Genomic DNA, 24180 nt, shown 5'->3' on the forward strand with positions numbered 1-24180 from the left:
ATTAGTCTTTGAATTAATTAGCATAATTGGGATAAAGTGAAATCTTATTTTTCTACTTATTTAAAGTCGATATCGATACCGTAGTTAGTGCACACTCGTACTAATTCCTGGGTACCATATAGCACGAACGTAAAGTGTTTTTTCCAACCAAGTTTTCGCCGTATTTAGTACGAGTGTGAACTAGGGTATTGATATTTTCTTGTTCAAATTTCTCTTTTTGTACTCTAGAAAATAGGTAATCTAGGCCATCCATTCTGTGCAAAACGAAGTGCTAAAATTGATTTGCATGTCTGTTTCTATTGTTAAATTAAATCAGTTTAATCATGTTGTTCTGGCATGTCAGCTTGCTCTGCGTCAAATTAGTGATTATTGTAATAAGAGTTTTCCTACTCATATTATAAATGCGAAAGTTAGTATTTTTCGAGACGTTCCTCAATTAGGCATTAACAGCTTATCGGATTTTAATGAAATTTGGCATACAAGTACCTATATATCCCGGAATTCCCCAAGGTGGTGAAATAACGGTGCTTGGGACGAAACACAAGGGCGGTTAGGTAGTTTTACGACTTCTACGCTTCCAAAGTCACTGTAGTTAATAAAACTTAAATACAACTTTAAACATCACGCAAATCTTATTGTTGTTCACATAATGGCCAGTAAGGGATGCCCCCTCCCATTTTTATCTAATTTCCAATAATTGAGTGTATTATTATCGCGTCCCAGCCCGGATGAGAGTCGCAGCCACGGGACCGGTGCTGTTATTACTTAACGCATGCCGAAACTTGGCCGACCAGTATTATAGGACAATCTTACATAAAACAACGTAGTTCCGCGGTAAGCTCAATAAGAAAAATATACGTGATTAACACTAATAAATAATGCCCTTAACTTACGTCTTACCATAAGGTAAGACCTACCTACCTTAGAAGTCAGAACCTATCTTAGAATTCATTCGAGCAGCACCTCCAGAGAATCGTAGGCAGGGTTACCAACTACCGAGTCTACCGACTCGTCACACGGTAAATAACGAGCCCGCTTTCGTTGGTAGTTAGACTAGTTAGACGGTAGTCCTACCAATGGTAAATAGCTGGCTCCCACGGATCAAGTGGTATCCGGAAACGCATTTCGCCAACGATAATAAAATGGGTTACCTGCTACCGACTAGGCTAGGACATAACTGCAATCACTCTTACTTTGTTCGCTTGAGTTGAGGGCAAAGGCGAGGGCTTTGAAGCAATGAGAATACTGCCAGTGTCGCGTTAGTTACGGTCGACGTCGACATTTTTACCCTTATTACGATGGAATAAGGTACAAAGTGTTAAGATTCCTTAAAGTCGCTTGTTGACTTTACCTATACAGTGCTAGGTACCTACATTGGCGACGATTGGCTGATTCCGCTCTATATTCGTATTCATAATGCTTTTATGTAACTTTATGCGAAAATCGTCTTCGTGTTAAATATTCTATAAAGGAATCAAGAATGAAACGCTCCTAGACGGACAGAGTGTATCAATCAGGGATGTTGCGAATATCCGCATCCGCATCCGCATAAAATCGATGCGGATTTAATGCGGATGCGGATGTGGTACAGGTCGGTACAGGAACGTCTTAGCATTGGCGTAAGTGCTAGACTGCTAGGTAATTTAGTCATTAACCAAAAAAACCTATTAGAAATGAGCAGTCAAGCGTGAGTGGGACTTAATGTACGGAACTCTTAGAACGCGAGTCCGACTCGCACTTGGCCGGTTTTTTGAAATAAAAATTACTAAAATGTAATATTTGACATTTTTATGGTACTATCTTGACATCCGCATCCGCGGATGTGAGCCTTTAAAAATCCGCATCCGCATCCGCGGATGTCAAAAAATCGGCATCCGCAACATCCCGTATCGATTAACCTGTCGAATCCCACGATATTACGTCACTTAAAAGAAATATTTTTTTATCCCAACCCAAAGGTACTATTTGTTGAAGGGAATTGGTATTTAAAATAATTAATCGGGAATACTTAATGGGATTTAATTGTCGTGAAATTTTTCTGAATTTAATTGCGCCTATTTTTCTTATACCTCAGCTATTTTCAGTTTAATAGGCACTGTTTAAACTGGAACCTAAATAAACATTCATTATTAGCAAGTTCAATAAAAACATAGAAGGCAAAAAATTCCGAGGGATTTTTTGTTTGTTTCAGTACATCGCCCATACTCCACCGATGGTACCTAAGTTAAGAGTGTTGCAGTTTGTACCTTCCTAAACTTAATTTTTGTATTAGATTTTTATTTACGTATGTATAGATAGATACACAAAGTAACATATGTTAAATAGAATACCTACATAGAAACTTAAGTCAATAAACGCTACTTAGTTATGCCCGATCTAGCCAATTTCGACTTGACCCACATTTAGTTAACGGTGATCTGTGTGCGTCGCATCAACTGCTTAACAGGACTTCAGCTTGTGCTACGTATACTAGGCTATATAGCTTATATTATAGTTACTATGTAGCTAGGTTTAAACTACATAGTTTAGGCTCCTAGCTGTAAAAGGCATATCGGTGACGTTCTTAGGAAAAATATACCATTTCGTCGACTTGAGAACATCATCTCACTACTTATATACAGCGTCTAAGTTTTTACTTTCAACACAATTTTTACCACTCAGTTGAATTAAAAAAGAAACCTTTCTTGGTGCAGTTAGGAGCTCTACATATTTTGAGAATATAATGTTTTAAATCTCTATGTCCTATCTGTGCGTTTCCTGTCAGTACATACTACATACCTATACAGCGTCTGTTTTATTATGTGTATTTAGCCTAGATATCAGCAGCAACGAGCAGACAGCTAGATGTGAATCATAGGTGCAGGAGTCGTTAAACTTTATAACTATTGGCGTCAAGTGTAATCTAGTCAGTTTTGAATATAGGTACATAGATTATTTGTAGTATAGATTGGCCTAATATTGCCATAGAACGAAACGCGTGGAAGAAAGAGAGGTCGGCCTTTGGCCAGCACTGGGACACAACAGGCTAACAAATAAAAATAAAATATATTCGATATCCATATAAAATATAGGTAGCTCATCGTGTGGCCTGTCTCACGCTTGCTGCTGAATCACAGACCATCACAGTTTTTTCTCAGTAGGTGTAAAAAAACACGAAACATATTAATTGCTACAAGTCTCACTGTTTATCCACGCGTTGTTAGCGGTGACCTATTTAACTCACTATGCTAATTAACAAATCATTTCATCTTGGCTGCAAGCTCATCCCCAATGCTACTTGAACTTTAGATCCATAACAAGTATGCGTCATTCCGTCGCACCTATACTGGTGGCCTAACACGAAGCGGTTATTGAACTTTGTTATTAATGACACAGGAATTGTTTAAGTGTTTTGTGTGGTGTGTGATTCTAATTGCCTTGCCAAGTCGAAAGCTCATTAACCAGTTTAGGTGACGTTCTTTATAAACCCCTAAATCCCAGTCATTTTTGCAGTTTTGAAATTGGAACCATCTTTTAATCCATTATGGTTCAAAATTCGATCTGAATTTGTCCTTTTAAAAGACATCGGGACTTAGGAGGTTGCATTTTTTGTAAAACTACTCGCCGGTTAGTCTTAAAGCCAACAATATTAATATTGCATAATAGGTCACGGGTCAGCGGGTCACGATTTTACATCAGTTAAGCCCTCATTACACCGTCGGAAACGAGGATTCCGAGCAATGTGACCTTGCTAATCTCTGTAATTACGCCTCGACCACAGTCAGGCAGACATTGGACAGTCGGAAGACTGCGACTCGCCCAGCAACATGAATGCACGACCAGTACGAATGTGTTTTGACAATAATGGCGACCTATTCGCTCGGGTTATGTTTATGCAACGCGATATTTTAATTGTCCGATGTGTGGGTGACTGTCGACCACTTGATGCTTAAGAGGCTTGTTTTTCGGCGTAATACGTACTGGGACTTAGATACTTTTTAAAGTTCTTAGAAATCTGGGATGTAGATCCCTACTAATATTATAAATGCAAAAATACCTAACTCTACGTACCTATGTTATGTCTGTTTGTCGGTTGTGAACTTGTTGCCTACCTATTCACACTTAAACCGCTGAACGAATTTAGATGAATATTGGTATGGAGATAGTTTGAGGCTCGGGAAGGACATATCATCATCATCATCATCCTACGCAGACGAAGTCGCGGGCAAAAGCTAGTATTTTATATATCTACATCCTAGAGTACGTCTAAGCTAACTCTGCACTGACCTGGCAAGCGACAGAGTGCGGAAACCCCACCATTAACGTCAAATTTATATGAAAATGTGACGTGTGTGTAGTGGCATTGCCACATTTAAGTTCCCTTTGAAATATTCTTATGTTTACTACACTTTAATTTTCTTTGACAGTACTTTTGTTAAGTTTTTCACACGATTTAAACCACGAGCCTTCTACTGTGCTTAAATGAACCTAGAGCAGCATTTTGTTATTATATTATTGTTAATATTTCACTGACACCAATAATAATTCCTAGTAATCTAAAGTGTGCAACGTTTTATTTTGACTACGTCCATTTATTTTTGCACACCCACATGCTGCGGAATACTTTTAAATAAATGTGTAGGCATTCCGCTGTGCCTACACGTGATTAGTTTTTACGAGCTAAATGCAAATGCCGTCTATAAGTAACTTAGCTCAGCCAAAATCCAGCCATCCGTTTCAATCTCAAGACACTAGACAGAGAAAGTAAAAATTGATTTTTATGATTTGACTCTTATGTATTGTACCTACCTATAATATACCTAATTTTATATGAAGCTAAGGCAATCACATAAACGTGGGTATACAAGAAGGCTGTAGCTTCTTCATAATATGTATATACTTAGGGTCACTTCATAACTTTCTAAAATCAATTTTTACGTTACACGGACTTTAATAGTACCTAAGACAAAAGTAATAAGCTTTTCTGTTAATATGACTTAAGTATACAAATGATGATGTAATTTAATAAAATGTTGTTATCATTGGTCATTAGGTATATACGTGTGTCATACAGATACTGAAAAACAAGTTATTTTCGCCTATACGTTGGTATAGGCTACTGTTCCCGAAATCTAAAGACGCGCCAAATTTTCGGTCGACAATCATGAATTTGCGATGTACAGTCAAAGAATTTAATTTCAGTACTATTTCGTACCTTGTCACAGTGACAATCAATGTGTAAATCGCTAGAGACCTCATACCCTCATACTATTGCCACTGTGACAAAGGTACGAAATAGTGGTACTGAAATTGGTTGAACGTACGAGTAGTTTTGGACTTATCAACTCGATTTGAATATTCCTTTAAACAAAAATTGAGGTCAAATTCTCTTGTGTATTAAATTTTCAGACAAAAATCTTCTTCATCCTGGGCTTAGACCGCGTATTTGCATCTTCTACGTAGTAACTGACAATTCGTTAAGGTACTTTAAAGGCACCAATGGTCAGATAAGAGTTGCTCTTAGTACTCAGGGATTCCACCTTGACTAAAGTCAGTTCCACGACACAACTATTCAGAAGACAGTTTTAGTAATTTTATTATGTCAATATACGGCATTTAAAGGGCATTGATCTCTTCTTTGTACTAAACGCCAGTCTATAACATAATAAGTTTTTGGCAAAAATTTCATTTTTGGTACAAGCTTTTAACGCTGACTGTACTTTTCTTACGACAGACAACTAATACTCATCGAGACAATTCTAAAAACCCCTAACACACATAGGTTGCGTTGTTTCATCACAGAGTTCCTATGGCCACCTCCTGTCTCCATCATCAGATCAGTTCGACAGTACCATATTATTGTATTGTCATCAGAACTACATACAGCTGCCAATTTTCATGACGCTACGATCCTTGGAAGATGGTTAAATTAGTTACCTTAGATTCCATTACATAGTTACATACAGGTCGACCTAATAAAAGCTTGTTAATAAAAGTAAACAATATAGGTATATTTGTAGGTACAATTCCAGCACGCATTTTCTTGAAATTATCGCCCGCAGACTTCGCTCATAGGTAGAAATAGGACAGGTTCTGCGCAATTCCACTTACTAGTAGTTGCTTAGTGGAATGCTGAGTTTTGCAGCTTCTTATAAGTATTATAAACAAGAAGACCCGGAGCCCAATTCAGATTTATCAATTTGATATGGTTTTAATACGACCTTGACAATCGTCTTGGTAATTGGTGCGCATCACACGCGCGACTTTCACTTTATTTTTGAGCGATCTTCATGGTCGCATCAAAACCCGTTCAAACCTATAACCGATTGTTAAATCAGAATCGGGCTGCCGGTTCATAGAAAAATGCTAATAGACTAAAGTTGCAGCGGCGGACAAACTGTTTTTTATCGCATCGCTGCGATATTTTTAGATGCGTATAACTTTAATGCTATCTTGCAGTGCAACTGTTTACGATATCTGTTGTTTATAAATAACTATGAAATTAACACATTCCCTGCCAACGACCCGCTAGGCGGGTTCTCTGTTCGTAGGCGCTTTTTGCTACATGCGGGTTTTATCGTACCTAATCGACTTATTTAATTGTATTGTTACTAATCTGATCTGGTCAATGACTCATGATGCTTCCCGAAAGCCAAGTAAATTAATGAAACATGAAAACCCCAAATTCCCTAATGAGAATTTCCCTTCACTTATTGTGTTTACATATTACGTTGTCATAGTTCGTAAATAAGTATAAAGTGTATCTACAACGAAATCTCCTAATTTTTGGTCTCTGAAGAAGTAAGAGGAGAGCAAATTAATATGTTGTCAGGAAGAGATCGCTTTATAGCGATAAGACCGCCTGTTGTTTACCACTGCTTGTGTTTCTGTTTTCTTTTTGTATTGTGAGGTGTGCAATAAAGACAATTTGTATTGTATTGTATGTTGAAGTATTTTCTATTGTGTATATGGTTTGCCGGCATAAACAAATATTTAAAAAATAAAACCAACAACATTACGGGTTTTGATAAATTCCAATCTGTATTTCTCTTGCATTTGGCCGGTTGCCATTTTCATGTTGCTGCATGTTGATAAACATATTAGCGAAAAAGTAGGTATTATCATAAAATTAAACCAAACATTTGGTTGCTGTTTTTTTAAGAAGGTTAAGAACACAAATTAGTACCACATTAGGTACTGAATAGGTAGATAAGATTAGATTTGTTAATCTGTTGTTTGATAGTGTGTATATTATATTTATTGACCGAGCGATGCCTACCTCTTCGTTTCAGCTTGGGCAAAACTGCTTTCGTATAGTTTAGTTATCCGACTGTCCGTCTGTTCTCCTGTACGGTTGGGATTTCGGATCTCGTGAGAGTAAATGGGTCCTCAGACAGCAGATATTTATCCGAAAGCTACATATGGATGTTTTCTATGTACCTATACAAATACAAAGTACATATTTATACAAATAATCAAACTATTATGTATGAACGGCGTCTAATACTCACAATACAAACCTTATTGATGCAGTTTACTTACTTCAAATTCAATGATTCGTTAGCCATAAAAGGATCTCTATTCCAAAATATTATGGTGATGAAGAGGTTTAAAAATAAATACCTCGTAAATCATTAAATTGATTTCACAGTGATATCAAATCCCTTAAAAAAATCTCATCGTTTGATTAGTTAGTCATTACTTCCATTGTCTGTTGCATTCACCTTGGCCTTATCTTATTTCCTTTGCAAATTATAACTGCGTTTTGTTGACCACTCCTTCCTTAGTTTACGAGTGTTTGTGATACTGATATGATATGACAAATGAGTTAAGATCATTTCACAATCAATAGTTTTCACTTAAATTGTTTTACTACTTATTTTAGAAAAACAAATCCATAGGTAACATACAGTTACGCATACTTTTGCGTGCTTTAAAATTAAATTGATAATAGCAACCTATTGTTGAAGCATACGAGCAAAACCACAGCATGCGTAAATCTCCTTTGTTTTCAAAGTAATTATTTATTACATTAGTATTATTGTCATATTAATTACTTCGATGAGTTACAAGAATTATATAATCATTTCTGTACGATACCTAACAGTACGTATTCTACCGATTTATTTCTTAAGATAAGTATGAAATAGTTTCTTTAAATAGAATATGTTTCCCGCTGGCTAATTTTAATTGTTTTTATTGGACGCGTTCATTCGGTGTGTAAATAGTTCTATAAATAAAAATACTCTACGCCATTGAAACTAAAATATACCTACAGTTAAGCCCTTGCTACACGGTCGCCGACAAGCCTTCTAACCGTCTGACCTTGGTCAGTTTTGGTCAAATTTTGTTGGAAACAACTGTCTACACGGTTCGTCCAGACCAAGGCCACGCGGTCTGAGGGGCTTGTCGGCGACCGTGTAGCAAGGGCTTTAGATTCAGCATATTTGGACATTTTGTTATGACTTGTCTTTTAAAAGTTACGATAACATACCTACTCGTATAGATATAGGCATAACCTTTGGTGGAGTAAAAAAGAGTTGAATTAAATATTGTAATACAGTTACCATCAGATATATCGGAGCGGCCAAAGTGCTCAAAAATATCTTCTAAGCCTGACCATACTCTTAACCTTTTGACCGCCATTTAAAATATCCATGCGTCATGCAAATACGAATAAAATTGGAAACGTTCTTGGCGCTATGGGCATGCTGGCAACACATGACACCTTAGATTTTTGGCATTCAAAGCTTCGCAGGCGCAAATTCTACTCTAATTTACTTTCCCAATTGGAACAAAATTACAACTCTACACAATACCAAAACTGTTCCATGTAAAGTTTCATGAGAGTACTAGTAACAGCGACCCTTTCATTTCAGATCTCCGGCATCGTCAGCCTACATCGGCGCAACATTTGAATGCACATTGTGACGTAACACCGTAAATAAAAGTGTTATGGAGCGGGCGTGAGTCGAGATGTGGCCGAAGGTTGTGGCGGTCCTGGGGCTCCTGGCGGTGGCCAACGCCATCCTTGAGGGCCCCAATGTCTGCATGAGAAATGAACCGTGAGTATTTGTTGACTTTTGTTTAACCTTGTGCGAACGGTGATAGCACGTCCCGCGTCCCTAGCACGATGACAATCTATATATGTTTTGGTAATTCGCTTCAATGAGTTGCCGAGATATGATGGAAGGTTGTCCATTAGTGTTGGGTTGGGGGCACGGATCGGATACCGGTATTTTTTGTATGGGAACTGTATTTTTTCGTTCTTTACTAATTACTTCATTTCTAATTGAGCAATCTAATAATACGAAGTCGTAACCTAAAAACACAACTGAGTCCTACATTTCGAGTATAAAATAATTCGAATAATATGGTTATTTCTAAGTTTTTGCAAAATACCGGTTCCGATCCGTGGTTGGGGGTACTAGCGGTGTCCAACGCCACCCTTGAGGGCCCCAATGTCTGCATGAGAAATGAGTCCGTGAGTCCCAATGTCTCCGTGAGTATTTGTTGACTTTTGTTTAACCTTGTGCGAACGGTGATTGCACGTCCCGCGTCCCTAGCACGATGACAATCTATTATATGTTTTGGGAACTCACTTCAATGAGTTGCCGTTTTAAGTCTTCAATCAATCAATCAATCAATTTATTTTGCTATAATAATGTATAATAATGTGTAATTTATGTCTTAATTGTTTGTGATATTATCATTAGTCCTAAAACTGAAACCGTTAACTTTTCAGGATTTTCGTAAAGGTTATCCTATAAATAGATTAGGTTAGGTTTGTTTTATGGCAATCCTGAAGAGTTTTGCGTTACTAAACCAAACAAATTATGACTAACGAAAATACGGACCAACAATACATTATGACTTAAAACTTTTTGGGAAAGAGACCCGTTGCTGAGCTATGATGGAAGGTTGTCGATTAGTTTTGGGTTGGGTGTCCTGGCGGTGGCCAACGCCATCCTTGAGACCCCTAAATTAGGGGTCCTAATAACTACCTACATAAGAAAGGAAACGTTGAATTTTTATACAGTTAATAACACATCACCAGCATCATCCACGCAAACGAAGTTACGGGCAGGAGCTAGTCATTGAATAAAGATAATAAAGTTTGTCATTCGTTGCAAAATTAGAATTAAACCCTCTAATGGAAAGCACTGAATTATTAATTGCCTTCGATCCGTCTAGACATATATTTATAAATGATCCCCCCTGCAGTGAACTCATTTCTGCGACATGCGCGCAACGTGGATCTGATCCGACCTTGTACTTTTGTTTACAATACATATTAGATAACCCATAACTAGGTTATTAATACCATCGAGAAATATTTTATGATATTTGGACATTATTATTTAAGTCGGAAATGGACGTCATGTTGGCTTGTCCCATTCGTTGTTCATTTCTTATTTTGTCTCAATTTGTATTCGCCGTTCGTTCTTTTTAGGGTTCCGTACCCAAAGGGTAAAAACGGGACCCTATTACTAAGACTCCGCTGTCCGTCCGTCCGTCCGTCCGTCCGTCTGTCACCAGGCTGTATCTCACGAACCGTGATAGCTAGACAGTTGAAATTTTCACAGATGATGTATTTCTGTTGCCGCTATAACAACAAATACTAAAACCAGAATAAAATAAAGATTTAAGTGGGGCTCCCATACAATAAACGTGATTTTTGAACGAAGTTAAGCAACGTCGGGCGGGGTCAGTACTTGGATGGGTGACCGTTTTTTTGCTTGTTTGTTTTGCTTGTTTTGCTCTATTTTTTGTTGATGGTGCGGAACCCTCCGTGCGCGAGTCCGACTCGCACTTGGCCGGTTTTTTTTCTTTGCTATTTGCTTTTATCTTTAGCAAAGATATATATTATGACAAAGTTGTTTGTTCAAATTTAGAAAAAAAATGGTATTAGTAAAGTAGTACCGCTAGCCTAAATTGTTATACAGGTGTTTAATTTCTTATTTTTTTTTTTCAATAAGTAGGAAGAGAGTCCGTATTTTTTTAAATAGTCTCTATAAATCACGGCAGTATTCAAGCAAATTTCAATATTTGTCCCTTTCATACGTTTCGTGAAAAATAAAATTTAGGGTTAAATGGATGCCGTGAGGTACCAGGAGGCAGTAGTGAGTAGAGGGTAAAACAATTTTATGAAATATTTTCTCCTCACAGGGTCTCATCTGGTAACAGTTTCGAAAATAGAGCTTTGGGGCCAATTTTTTAAAGGCTATCCTGCTACACCCTTTCAGTGACATAATTATATTGTCTCTCTCTTATAAGGCGTTCTCGGCTATCTACACCGGTGTAGGTAAACATTGAACGGAACTTGTAGGTAAAGGCCGAATGCTACGAACAATTCAAGCATGCTTCATGTTCCATACATCGTCCACCCTATTAAATTAACTGACTATTCTTAAACGTTATTACATAGACATAAGGTCCACAGATGATTAGTTAGTTTTGCTGTTAGTACACCGCTTGTTCCACTCGTCTTTGTTCATTGCGTGCGTGGATAGGATAAGTTATTCAAGTTTATTTCATTGACACATCCGTGATTCACCCGGCCAGTCGTTTAGTGTTGAGTCGCTCACTCGCGAGGAACCTCTTTTGTACCGCTCATTATGTTAAATTGTCGCAGTACTTCACACCGCAAAAATGTCTTACTTCACTCCTCCATTCATTTAACTCATTTACTCGCGCGCATCACATACACCTCTTGCCACACAAATCTTTCACACACTTCAAATTTCAAAAAACTCTCATCCTTTCAAATTCACTCGCGGGCCCATTGATATAGTATAAAGAACTGGATACCCAATCAGCCGCCAAAAATGGCCCCACAAAAGTGATGTCAAAACAGATCATGCATTACTTTTTCGTTTAGTCTTGTTTGAAACGCTCAAATGTGAAGTTGTCAACAATTACGAAATGTGCCGTTAAAATATGTAAAAATAACAATGATAAAACAAGGAAAAAGGATGGAATGTATTTCTTTCAGTTAGTTCTTTGGATAGCATTACATAATTTATGTAATCTGGTGGTAATTTTATGGTTTTGAATAAATTAATTTGTTAGTACCAAAGAAGGGATGTCAAGGAACAAAAATCTAATGAGTCGATGTGAGGTCAATATTTTTTTATATTTTTATATGGAATTCATAAGAAATAATATTATGTTTAAATTCAAGATTTCCAAGAAAACCTATGCGACGTGCAAAGTGGACTGCTATTTAATTATAGCAAGAGATAGGGGTGATGCAGTTTTAAACAAGGCAAAACGGCACTTGTGTGTTCGGCCCATTTCCCTGTTTCCGACATATACACCACCAATAAGGGCTTCTATCGACTAACTGTAAATGCTAAACCTGTCTGAACACAGTGACAACCACAGGATTTTTTTTATAAAGTATAGGTAGACTTTACAAAAAAAAACCAATCAGTATCTAAATGTCCCCGTGCACCCGTGTTATGAGTAAATGTAGATCTTAAATACACAGTTATTTAATAAGTAGAATTTATTTCAAGGAAATTAGTATTTAAAGACGTATACTTACGAATTAAAAATTTAATTTGTTTGAATTTGAACCACGAATTAATTTTATTTGAGCTCCCGATTAAATTAAATTTGTTTTCTTACTTCAATTGGTCTTCCTGTACAGTAATACATATTAAAGTGTACCAAAGTGACTCCATTCGTTCATTATTCTCGTTTGACGTTGTTTGACGTAAATACGTTACGTTTAGTGCCATCGGACTAAATTTTTTAACAGTGTTGGTACTTATGTTTGCAAATTTGACACTTAATGCTTACGACATTAAGCTCTTTTCTGTACGAAACATTTATCTTGACTCAAAATTTACGTAAGCGTTTTTATCATCAATGCAAATGGTGCGAAACGTCATTGGGATCCACATTTCTTGACGTTTTTGTTCTGCTTTGTGTGTCTATTTCTTTTATATTAAGTCAGTGCGCGGGCCTCATAGCTTACACGCCCTTCACAACCAACTCTCGCGCGAGGCGCGAGCCGCTAGGTGCTCGCCGGCTCACTGACACTCAAATTAAGAAACGAGTAACCGTCCACACTGTCAACTGCCGAACTACAAACCAAAGAGTAAAGTAAGTATATAGGTAAAGAGAGCCCTCTTGAAGCATTTTATGGAAACTCATTTGAATGCACCATCTCTGATTCTCCGCCGCAACTAAGTATGTTTGTGTGCGTGCACAACTACATATGCATCCATATGTGTACTTTCGTTCTACATAATATTAGGTCTACTTGGGCGGTTTACAAGTCCATTTTTTGTTTGGTTTCTTGTAACAAAAACCTTTCATTGTTTACAAGAAATCAAACAAAAAATGTACTTGTAAACCGCCCAAGTAGACCTAACATTATGTGGAAAAGGTTAATGTTATCAATAATGGAATAAAGAAAAAAACAGAATATTAAATTCAATATGTTTATTGCATACATGTTTTACATCACATTATCGCTAGGAAAGTACAATTTTAGGTAAACAATAGAAAAGAAAGCGAGTGTGGTGAAAAAGCATTCACACACAAGAAAATACATGTTAAAAAGAAAATTTGAATAATTTACTATGCACAATACAAGCACATAGTCTAGGCATTGTAGCAGATTTATCGATAGTGGCGTAACTTATCAAAAGTAGGTACTTATTAGATACCTACCACGAAATAAATTTACTCTAAAATAGCGTCCATATTGCACAAAATAACACAGAACTCAACGCACTTTCTGGAGGTTTTCACAACAGGGCATGGCAGGGCAGGGCAGGCATGTGTTTTCATTCGGGCTTTAATCTAATTTCCTCCAGCACCATAACCAAACCATAACGAAGAAAATGGCTCAACCATCACTAAAATATTTTTAATTTACGCTCTTACAGTGACAGCTAAAAAATTGCATGTCTTGGCCATACACCTAGTATTATATACTTAGATGAGCTATACGCGTGCGTCCGTGAGGGACAGAACATACGTAATGCGACCAAATTAAAAACACGTTTTGACGTTCCTGACAACCTACCAAACATAACCTACGTAATTTGGTCGGGTTATTTCAAAAGCGCGTTCTCTGCTACTCATACTAAAAGTTCCATAAGTGCATCTTGTTCGGTCAACTGGCTCCTCGCCCATTTCATCTATATATGATTGTACCTCTATGGTCTTGTTTGTTTTTTTTTTTTTAATTTTATGGCCTGGTTACGAGACCTTTAAGCCAATCTATGGTCTTGGCGGTTATGCAAGTGTTGCCAGCATAAACAAACAGTATAATTAAATCACATTTTAACAAAATTCTTATTTTTTCGTGAAATTAATTGAAAATTATAATAATTAAAAATATTAATTCGTACTTATTTTAATTTTAATATTAATGCCACTAAAATTATATGAATTTTATAGTGCCATCTGGTGACGTAGTTTGTGTAATCGGAAGTCAACTTTACGCAATAGTATGTTGTCGGGGGCAAAATATAGAAATCGCCTGCATCTTTACTGACGTTAACTACATTTCTAGTGTCCCCCCCCTGCTACAAACCTTATTGCAATGGCAAAAGGTCCACCGAGAAATGCGTTGAGTTTGTACCATTCACCGCGTCACTGTGACATTGACATGAACACTTCAAATTCTTCAAAAATCCTTTCAAAATGAAACACAATGAATTAGAAATACCAAAAGAGGGAGTGAGACAGACACTTCAATATCACGACCGAAAATACGTTAAAAATTAAACACGAAAGACAACAAGCGTAAGTGCTAATAAGTGCTGCACGCTTTCATACATCTTACGCCTTTTTAATCCTAACTCACTTGTCAAAATGGCCGAATGGCGCGGGAAATCTAAGTCATCAGAACGAAGTTCGACGTGTTGCTTCTCTGTCGCACTTGTAAATTCGTACGTAAGTGTGACAGGGCGGCAAGACGTCGAACGTGGTTCGCCTCTGACTGAGCATGTGACGTGAGCATTTACGAAGCATGCTTAGAAACAGTAGAGGATTACTGAACAAAATATTATTTAAATTATTGCAATATAATACGGTGAATACGGTCGGTGGTTTACACAAAATGTGACAATTTACGTCAGTATAGTAATTAAATAGTAAGTATAATTTACTAAGTGTAATAAACATGTACTTTACGTAATGATTTGAATTTGTATTACTTTTTGTTACCGTTCTTCGTAAACAACGTTGAAATAAGTGGTATCCAGACACGACAATTTTTCGCCAATCTGATGAAATTCTCCGATCGAATCAGCAGGTGCGGACACATAAATGCCAATTTTCATAGACTGTTTTATAGTAATTATCTATGGAATGCAAATTTCCTGTTATTCTATTTCTTCACTCGACAATCTCAACAATCAACATGATAAAAGTAAGACTGAATTCGCAAGAAATAGTGCGAAATGAAACGCAATTCATAGGCAGCTGACACTGACTGTAGTGACAGTGACGGAACAAAGAAAAGTATGAGTTTGGAGTTATGGCGCGAGTGTTAATGTGCTTTTATTTAGTATCACATTACTGTTAAATGATCTGAAGTGGTAAGTTAGTTATTTTTATCTATAATGATATCTAATTAGAAGAAAATATGGAATTTGTTCTCCTTACTTTGGTAAAAAACAGTCGTGTAGTTTTAAGGCTACTATTCTTATTGAAATATATTATTATTCAACTGTAAATAATATCAAGTAGCAAGGATTGAAATTGAATTGAACAATCCATAAAACAGCTAAATTAGAACAAGTTTCATAAAAGCAAAGTTTCTATGTAGGATGTGGGTCACTAGGTCCTTGGTTTGATTCTTAGTTCTTAAATTGATCTGTCTTCTGTTGTTCAAGTTCTTTTCTTCACCTCGAGAATTGCATTCAAATTAAATATTTATGTGTAAAGGATAATAGGAGTATAATTATATTATATGGTTTGGCCCAGGACTGTCTCATACCAAACAGAGAGAATCATATATATCATACTGTCTATAACTCTATCTTTTCTAGTACTAGCACCCAAAAGAATGGGATGAGTATAACTTTCCTGGTTCTTACTGACTGACAAGTGTTTGACTAAAAATTCGGTTTAACTAGTTTTTGTTGCCGATAACTCCGATAAGCTCTGAACTTATCGCAGAAAATAGCCGATGCTGATGCTGAAAATATGCCAGTACCTCACCTCATTTGAAGTAAGACATTGTAACACCTCATTTTTGAAAAAGAGGTACTCATACAAACTCATTTTAAATTGATGTCCTGCCGATCACTACAGTCGTTAGACTAGGTTTTACTCACAACTCACAGACATTATAAGGTAGTTCACGTAAACACATATACCCTGTTTTAAGTCAACGGTCGTTTATTATATCATAATATTTTCAGACGTTCATTGATAAGTGGTTTTATACGAGTAGTTCTACTTGATTTTTAGCTGATGTATTTTGCCTATCATTAAAATATCGCAAACTTCATCAACTTTGCCTACCATACGCAAACGCAAACATTATGCTTTGCCAAACGCAATTTACGGAATCACTCTTTTTAAACCCTTATGTACCTAATTATATATTATGTACCTAATTTTTGGCATAGTACAATATTGAGGAAGTAGTGATATTGCATCATAACTGTTTATTATTGTCAGCTGAATATTGTTGCATGATAATTATGATGTTGCTCGACCAATTTAAAATAATTGTCATTTCGTCTCTACAAAGAGTACAAAGCATTTTCGCTACATATACCAATATCCCTTTTTATTTTATTGGCTACAACTTACAAACTTAGTATTAGTTTAAGAGATCTTATCTAATGGTATTGGACTTCTTCACCTTATAATTATATGTCTATGGTTTTGCTTAAAAATTTCAAAATAGCGTTCGTCAAATATAACTAGAAGTCGAGATCCATTACAATTGTACGACCAAGTGTATAATTATACTACTTACCTACTGGTTCTCATGTTAATGACATTTGCATAGTTTAGTATGTGTTTGATGACCCACTTACGAGTAAGGAATCTGTTTTGCGTAAAGAATTATTGTATTGTAAACAGTCAGATAAAGATTCTAGTCGAGTAGCAACTTATTCTCTGCCAATTCCTAATAATTATTTTAATTATTGTATTGGTTATGCAAGATTGCATGCTTAGTGCCACTGCCATGGTGCGATACTACATAACGACGTTTTGCAACGATTCAACAGGGCGTTTTAAGAATTTGCAATTTGCAAAAATGTTAAATTATTAACACGAAGCGTGTTAATAATTTTACATTTTTGCACTAGAAATCAGTATTATTTTCTTGAAAGTAACATTCATTCATTCATATTTTATTTAGAGAATTTAGATTACATTTTGCAGATTTCGTGGTCTGATATTCTGAACTCGTAATTTTTGCCGTAATTTCCAGATACCAGTAGTTTTCTCAATCGCGACAGTATACCCATGTACTCTTTCAAAGTTTCAACTGTTTGCGATACTGTCGCGATACATAATATACAATATTTTATAAAAGAATCGGCGCACATGGTTGCGTTTACCAAATATGTTTACCAACGAACCGGAGCTGACAACCATTGCAGATGAGTCATCCTTCATATAGTTTTATGCAAAAACAATGAGATAACCATTGACCTTCGCAGTTAAATTGCGATACTATAACTCGGTCATCAGAAGCGACGAAAAGGCACTCTGTTCTTGACCTGAGAATGCGTTTATGCTTTTTTTTTATCGGAACGAAAGTTCAATGTACACTTTAAATAGAATTATCTGCATCAAGGTCGAAGTGCAATGGATTATCAAGCTGAGTGTGACTGTTTCGTCTTATATCGCTGCTAATTAATGTAAGCTTAACTTTGTAATGTAAGTGTTAATGAGTTTCATCGTTTTCATCAAAAACGATCTCTTTCCTCTTGACGTTTACTCTTTTTTTTCGATATAGAATAATACCCAATTACCCATACACACTTTCTTAAAATGTGATTTGAATATTATCATAATCGTCATTTCGTCATCATCATCATGTCACCTGAAAGATTCCTGAGGATCTCTACAATGACTGATCATGCGCTGTTCTCATTCTACTCGTACAGCGGTATCCTGCCGGCTTGACCAGGCCTTAATTAATGCTGGCCCTGCAGTTCGTAGTTGCCACGCAAAAACCTTTCTACCCTAATAGCTGGAGCTCTAATATGAGCTAATGTCAACAACCTTGGCCATAGTTCTTATCATATTTCACGTTAACTGCAACCACTCCCAGTACCTACCCCACTATTAACATTAGGGTCTATGAGAACTCATTACTGCATATATCCTACGCCCTTTTAACTTGCTACGGCCGCGTAGGTATTTTTCTCGACATCGCACTTTGTTTGGTTTCCCTCATATTGTGCCACATTACTGTTCATTTTGTTTTTTTTTTCACTGATTGTCGCTGTTTTGTGTCAATTTTGCACCTTGTGGCCATTGCAATAAGGTGCGCATACATAGCTGTGATACCGTACGGTATTCATTCAGGTCATTTAACTTTATATCTCCCTTCCCGCTATTGTCTCCTTTGTTTTGTTCATATTATATGACAGGGAGATGTACATATAAACAGCGACAGCATCTGAGGGGAACACAAAGCACTTGTCCCGATTGAGTTTTATTGGTATAAAATCAATCCATCCTACTTACAACAACCCGTTATGATGTTCGATCCAGCTAACCGTGTAAATAAATATCTATAGCGTCAATTGATATCCGTTCGCGGAGGTAGACAAACTCGATTTTGGCTTGAGACGAAGTTGGAAGACTTGGGTTCTAATCTCGGTAAGGCCATTTATTTGTGTGCTTATATCGAATATTTGCTCCTGGAATTTGAATGCTTTCTATGGTATTTAAGTATGTAATAGTGTACATAGCGGTCTTACTCAAATAACAAGCTTCGGTTCTGCCCACTAGGTCAGCCTGTGTAAGATTGTCCCCAAATAAAATAAAATAAAGCGAATCTACCATATCATATGGTATCACGGCTTCTCTAGATCAAAACTACTGGCAAATATTTCGATCGTTAAATCTTATTTTAAATTGAATTTGCTATAATGATAATAAATTGATAATATGTGAAGGTCAGACTGTATAATCTATGAGAAACAAATGTTCCAAATGTAAATACAAGTTCGGTATTTCCTGAAAGTAAACACGCCAGTAAACTAGTTTCATGTTTGTAAAACAGTTCCTATTCATAATTGAATGAACGCCATTGTTCTATTATACTGCAATATGCATATTTCGCTCAGAAACTGAAACATTATATGTACCTACTTAAACGTTCGTAATGAGTAACCCATTCATGGAACTAGACAAATTAAAATAAATACTTAAAAAAAAGGACTAATTGTGGACTTAAGTTTATTTAGGTACCTATACCTACCGCCACCTACCGTATATTCTAATTCTTTTGTCTCCGATACCCAAAGATTGTCTGGAAGAGATCGCTCTTAAGCGATAAGACCGCCTGTTGTTACCTCTATAATATTGTCTTTGTTTATATTATTGTACATTTATTGTAAACTACGTGTATGTGAGGTGTGCAATACGACGGAGATCCAGCAGACTTGTTCACCCTTGACGGCGACGTTATCCAATGGATGCAGGGTTTAACCATAAGCCTATAAACGACTGACAATATGCCATACGATTAAATAAATAAATAAACAGTATTGTATTGTATTGTATACCTAGTATTACCCAAGCCTTTAGGGTAAAAGCCCGTAAATTAAATCAACTTTGATTTGTATTCAGCATTTACCCGTATACATCTAGGTCTACCCAACATTGGGAGGAGAATAGGTACTTTTGACTTGTGGTCACAAATGCAACTTATTATATGATGCTGAATATTTATATCAAACATAATTATTAAATACTATCAGAATTCCGACTACGAGTACACTGTCCATTGATGCACTTATCGCTTCCATCCTTACAGATACACTACGAAAGTGCGTGTAACCGAACAACAGCCGTACCAAGAGAAAGAATACTCCTGGTGTTTTAACGTCCCACCGCGATGCTCCAAATACCGAGTCAAGTTCCGCACAGTCTACAAGACGCAGATCCTTGTGAAGTATCGGCCTGTAGAGGAATGCTGCGCGGGATTCGCTCCGGATACGAATGGGGAGCAATGCGTGCCTGTGTGCGTGGATAAGTGCGTGCAGGGGAAGTGTGTGGCTCCGAATACGTGCGCGTGCGACCATGGGTACGGAGGACCGGCTTGCGACATATGTGAGTATAGAATAGTTTTAGTGAGTTACTCTCGACTCGCTCTAGCGTAAGTCCCGGACAGTCTACAAGACGCAGATCCTTGTGAAGTACCGACCGGTTGAGGAATGCTGCGCGGGATTCGCTCCGGATACGAATGGGGAGCAATGCGTACTTGTGTGCGTGGATAAGTGCGTGCAGTGGAAGTGTGTGGCTCCGAATAAGTGCGCGTGCGACCATGGGTACGGAGGACCGGCTTGCGATATATGTGAGTATAGAATAATTTTAGAGTTCCTTTCGACTGGCTCTAGCGTAAGTCCCGGACATTCTACAAGACGTAGATCCTTGTGAAGTACCGGCCTGTAGAGGAATGCTGCGCGGGATTACGTAGTTTTTATTATGAGATCGTTTAAAATTCTTCAGCATACCTCTTCTTTTTCATTATTCTTTGCCTACATCTGGGTTAGCCTTTAAAATAACTGCCGCACTTCATTTCCAGTCGTGAGCATTCAAAACTTATCCAAACCTATTGTTACAGCTTGCCCAAAAGGCAAATGGGGCCGCAACTGCCAGAACTCCTGCCAATGTCTGAACGGCGGTACTTGCGAGCCTTTAACAGGCGAATGCGCTTGCGCTCCTGGTTGGCGAGGCGAGGCCTGCGAGAAGGCCTGTGCGGCGCCGACGTTTGGCGACAACTGTATAGAAACGTGTCAATGCAAGAATGGTACTTGTGACGCGGCGAGCGGCGCGTGCGAGTGTGTACCAGGCTTTACGGGACCGCTGTAAGTGTTCTTATTCTCAATTTAGGAGCTTGCCATATTAGATATGTTGCCCCTATCCGTGGCGCCTAACAATAAAACTCCATAACGATACTGAACTTGCAAGCAAGATAGGATAGTTTTTATTAACATTGTGGTCATTCTTATGACAAAAGTGTTGACAGAATCATGTTGTTAACAGGTGCGAGGAACGCTGTCCAGCACAGGTGGCCTGCCCTCAAGGTTGCCGATGCCAAAATGGCGGTAAATGCCACCCACTCTCAGGAGAATGCGACTGCGCGCCCGGATGGAGCGGCGAGGTCTGCGCTAACAGGTCAATATTCACAGGCCGGATAAGTCATAGTGCCGAAATCATTTTACATTTGTGCGCACTACATGTCATACGGGTCAATACGCCGACGCACGACGTGGTGAAAATATGAACTTTTGTGGGACATCTTCATACTACTTAGCAGCTGCCAACTGTCAAATAAGCAACCTGTCCCACCAGGGCAGCTCATACATACAGGGATGCCACGGAACGAATACACGGCATATTTAACTTCCCATCATCGCGTTGCTAATCGAACTGAGGTTCTGTCAATTGGTAAACCTAGGCAATCTGCCGTAGTGTGGTGCGGTCATTTTCGGGGAGGGAAGGAGCTAGTCCGTTCTGATGTAAATATTACTTATTCTGTGGCATTTTGCAGAATAGAGATCTCATATTTCTAGCTCAATTAGTATTCTGGTGACAGTAAGTCTTAAGTAACTCCATCTAGTGTGATTTGTGATCTGCATAATTTGTTGAGCGTTCTCGTCTGCTTTGTCAATTACTACAAAAATAGCGTTATCGAAACTAGACGCTCCTAATATATTTTTTACGTTTGACGAATGGTTTGCCGACGACACGCCTAACAATGTGGCGGTTATACCTATATTTAGATTTTTCTTTTAAGGGGCCCACTGATTAACAGTCCGCCGGACCGTATCGTTGTTCGGAACTGTCAAAAGTTTGTTCTAACTGACAGGCCGATACCGTCCGGCGGACTGTTAATCAGTGGGCCGCTTTACACAGCTCAGAAGGCAAACGACTTTTGGCAAGTGGGCAATTTTCTAATAAGCGTACCCTAAAATCGTGTCAACATGCGTTGATCGTCGTACCCAAACACGGATGATACCCGAGCGTGTGGATTGCGAAATTCAATATGCAATACTCGTATGCATGTCATGTGCATGATTGACCTGGATTGCCAAAGTGATGCGCTGTTGAATTTGTTACACGTTGTTATTTTATTTTGAGCCGTTTAAGTAATATTAATATTGCCTCGCTTCAATGACGGGAGAGGAAAACCGCGGAAGGTGGATGGACTGTGTGAGAGATGATATGAAACGAACGCGAGTGAATGATGAGATGACGGGCGAGTGAGAATGAATGGGACCAAATGAATGGGGTAAGGGCAAGCGAATGATGATTGCCTGCCTTCAAAATTTGTCTTGATAGAAAACGAAGAAAATCTATGACATTTTATTAGTGGTACCCTCTAACTCTAAGCAAATTTTTTTTAATTTTCATCCAACATGGAAGTAAAATTTGCAATGACTAGGGATAGCAGGATTAAATTCGACATCATGAAAAAATAGATTTTCCAGTACTGCGTAAGATCTCTTCGTTCCATCATGTCATGGCCTATTGCAAAAAAGCTTAACAATTGTTGACTCAATTCGTAGAGTAGATTATTATAGAGAAAGATTATTAAAGAAGAAAAATACAAGCGTAGGTTGCGCGCTACAGCTGTCCTAGATTAAGCATTTATTTAATCGTATGGCAAGATTCGAGTCGCTTAAAGTATTAGAAAGTAATAAATAATTAAAGAACTATATCCAATGTTAGTAGGATTGAGCATGGATTGCGTTCAACATCCATTACACGGTCGAACACAGATTACTGTCATTGTTGTAACACTATGCTATAGTTCGTTTTTTTTAGCATTAGAAAAAACTTGAAAGAAGGTAAGCGATTTTGACATGTCTTTTAAGGTGACGGTAGAGGTGGGTAAATTTTCAGATTCTGTCAATTTACCCCATTTCACACACAAGCGCACTTCACGCACACTACCTCACTTTACTGGGACAGGTCATTGACCCATCAAGTTTTTTTAAGATTGCGTTTTGAGTTTAGTGTTAACCACTGACCTCTTTTGAGGAACAGAAACTGTAAAAACGTTCCATTGAAAGAAGAAAGAGAAACAATACATTAAATCTTGCTCTCCTTGTCTGTTCATGTCACACGTGACGTATTTAAATTCTAATTTAATTCATTTGATTGTTAACTATTTTCTGCATATTATGGCTTTGTCGAGATACGCGTTTTGTAAAGTTAAACCGAATAAACCCAGATGTCATTAAGTCAGATGTAAAATGTTATTTACTACTCTATACGGTTATTCATAAGGCGAAAAATCAATTCAATTAAAAATTTAAATAAATAAAGTTTCGGCAGGGTGGAAATTTAATTAAGGCCGACAAAATAAAATTTAATAATATATGTCGGCTGATGTACCCCTAAGATCTTTACAGATTTACTTGTACGAGTATCCTATATTCGCTATTTATTTTGCTATTAAATTTATAAAATTAAAATAAATAATTAAATATTATACTGGCATTCCACCGCTATTATTTCAGTGCTGAACTGATTATCTTCGATCGTAGCCTTGATGATGTAGTTGTACTTACACTTACGGCGGTAGGAGCGGCAATGAACCCCGCGCAGCGTAGAACGAGAGGTGCGTTGGGATAAGTGCATATACATATAATTCTTCGTGCGTCTGTCTGTCTGTCCGTCCGTCTGTCACAGTCTATTTTCTCCGAAACTACTGGACCAATTCAGTTGAAATTTGGCACACATATGTAAATTTGGCACACAAATGTAAATTTGTGACCCAAAGATGGACGTGTAACGTAAATAAAATGTATTTTAGAGAATTTGAAATACGGTAGCCATTTTTGGGGGGGGGGGGGGGGGTAAATGAAAAAATTAAAAAATATGTTTTTTAAACTATATAGTGTTATATATCAAATAAAAGAGCTCATTGTAAGAATCTCAAACATAACTTTTTTTATAATTTTAGGATTAATAGTTCAGCAGTTATTCATGAAAATAGGCAAAAAATGATCATTCTCC

The 24180-nt window shown here is 37.4% G+C and overlaps 1 protein-coding gene across 1 annotated transcript in view; it reads left to right on the forward strand.

Moving 5' to 3' along the window:
* The first annotated feature begins 8866 nt into the window (after nucleotides 1–8866).
* The window catches only part of LOC134649784 (protein draper), a 45331-nt gene continuing 30017 nt past the window's right edge, over nucleotides 8867–24180 (forward strand). The window contains exons 1-4 of the mRNA XM_063504612.1: nucleotides 8867–9044; nucleotides 19967–20262; nucleotides 20777–21020; nucleotides 21199–21330. Of these exons, the coding sequence (XP_063360682.1) occupies nucleotides 8956–9044; nucleotides 19967–20262; nucleotides 20777–21020; nucleotides 21199–21330 (761 nt within the window). The 5' untranslated portion in view covers nucleotides 8867–8955. The remainder of the gene's footprint in view (nucleotides 9045–19966; nucleotides 20263–20776; nucleotides 21021–21198; nucleotides 21331–24180) is intronic.

The sequence above is a fragment of the Cydia amplana genome, chromosome 7, assembly GCF_948474715.1.
Source record: "Cydia amplana chromosome 7, ilCydAmpl1.1, whole genome shotgun sequence".
NCBI classification, from domain to species: domain Eukaryota; kingdom Metazoa; phylum Arthropoda; class Insecta; order Lepidoptera; family Tortricidae; genus Cydia; species Cydia amplana.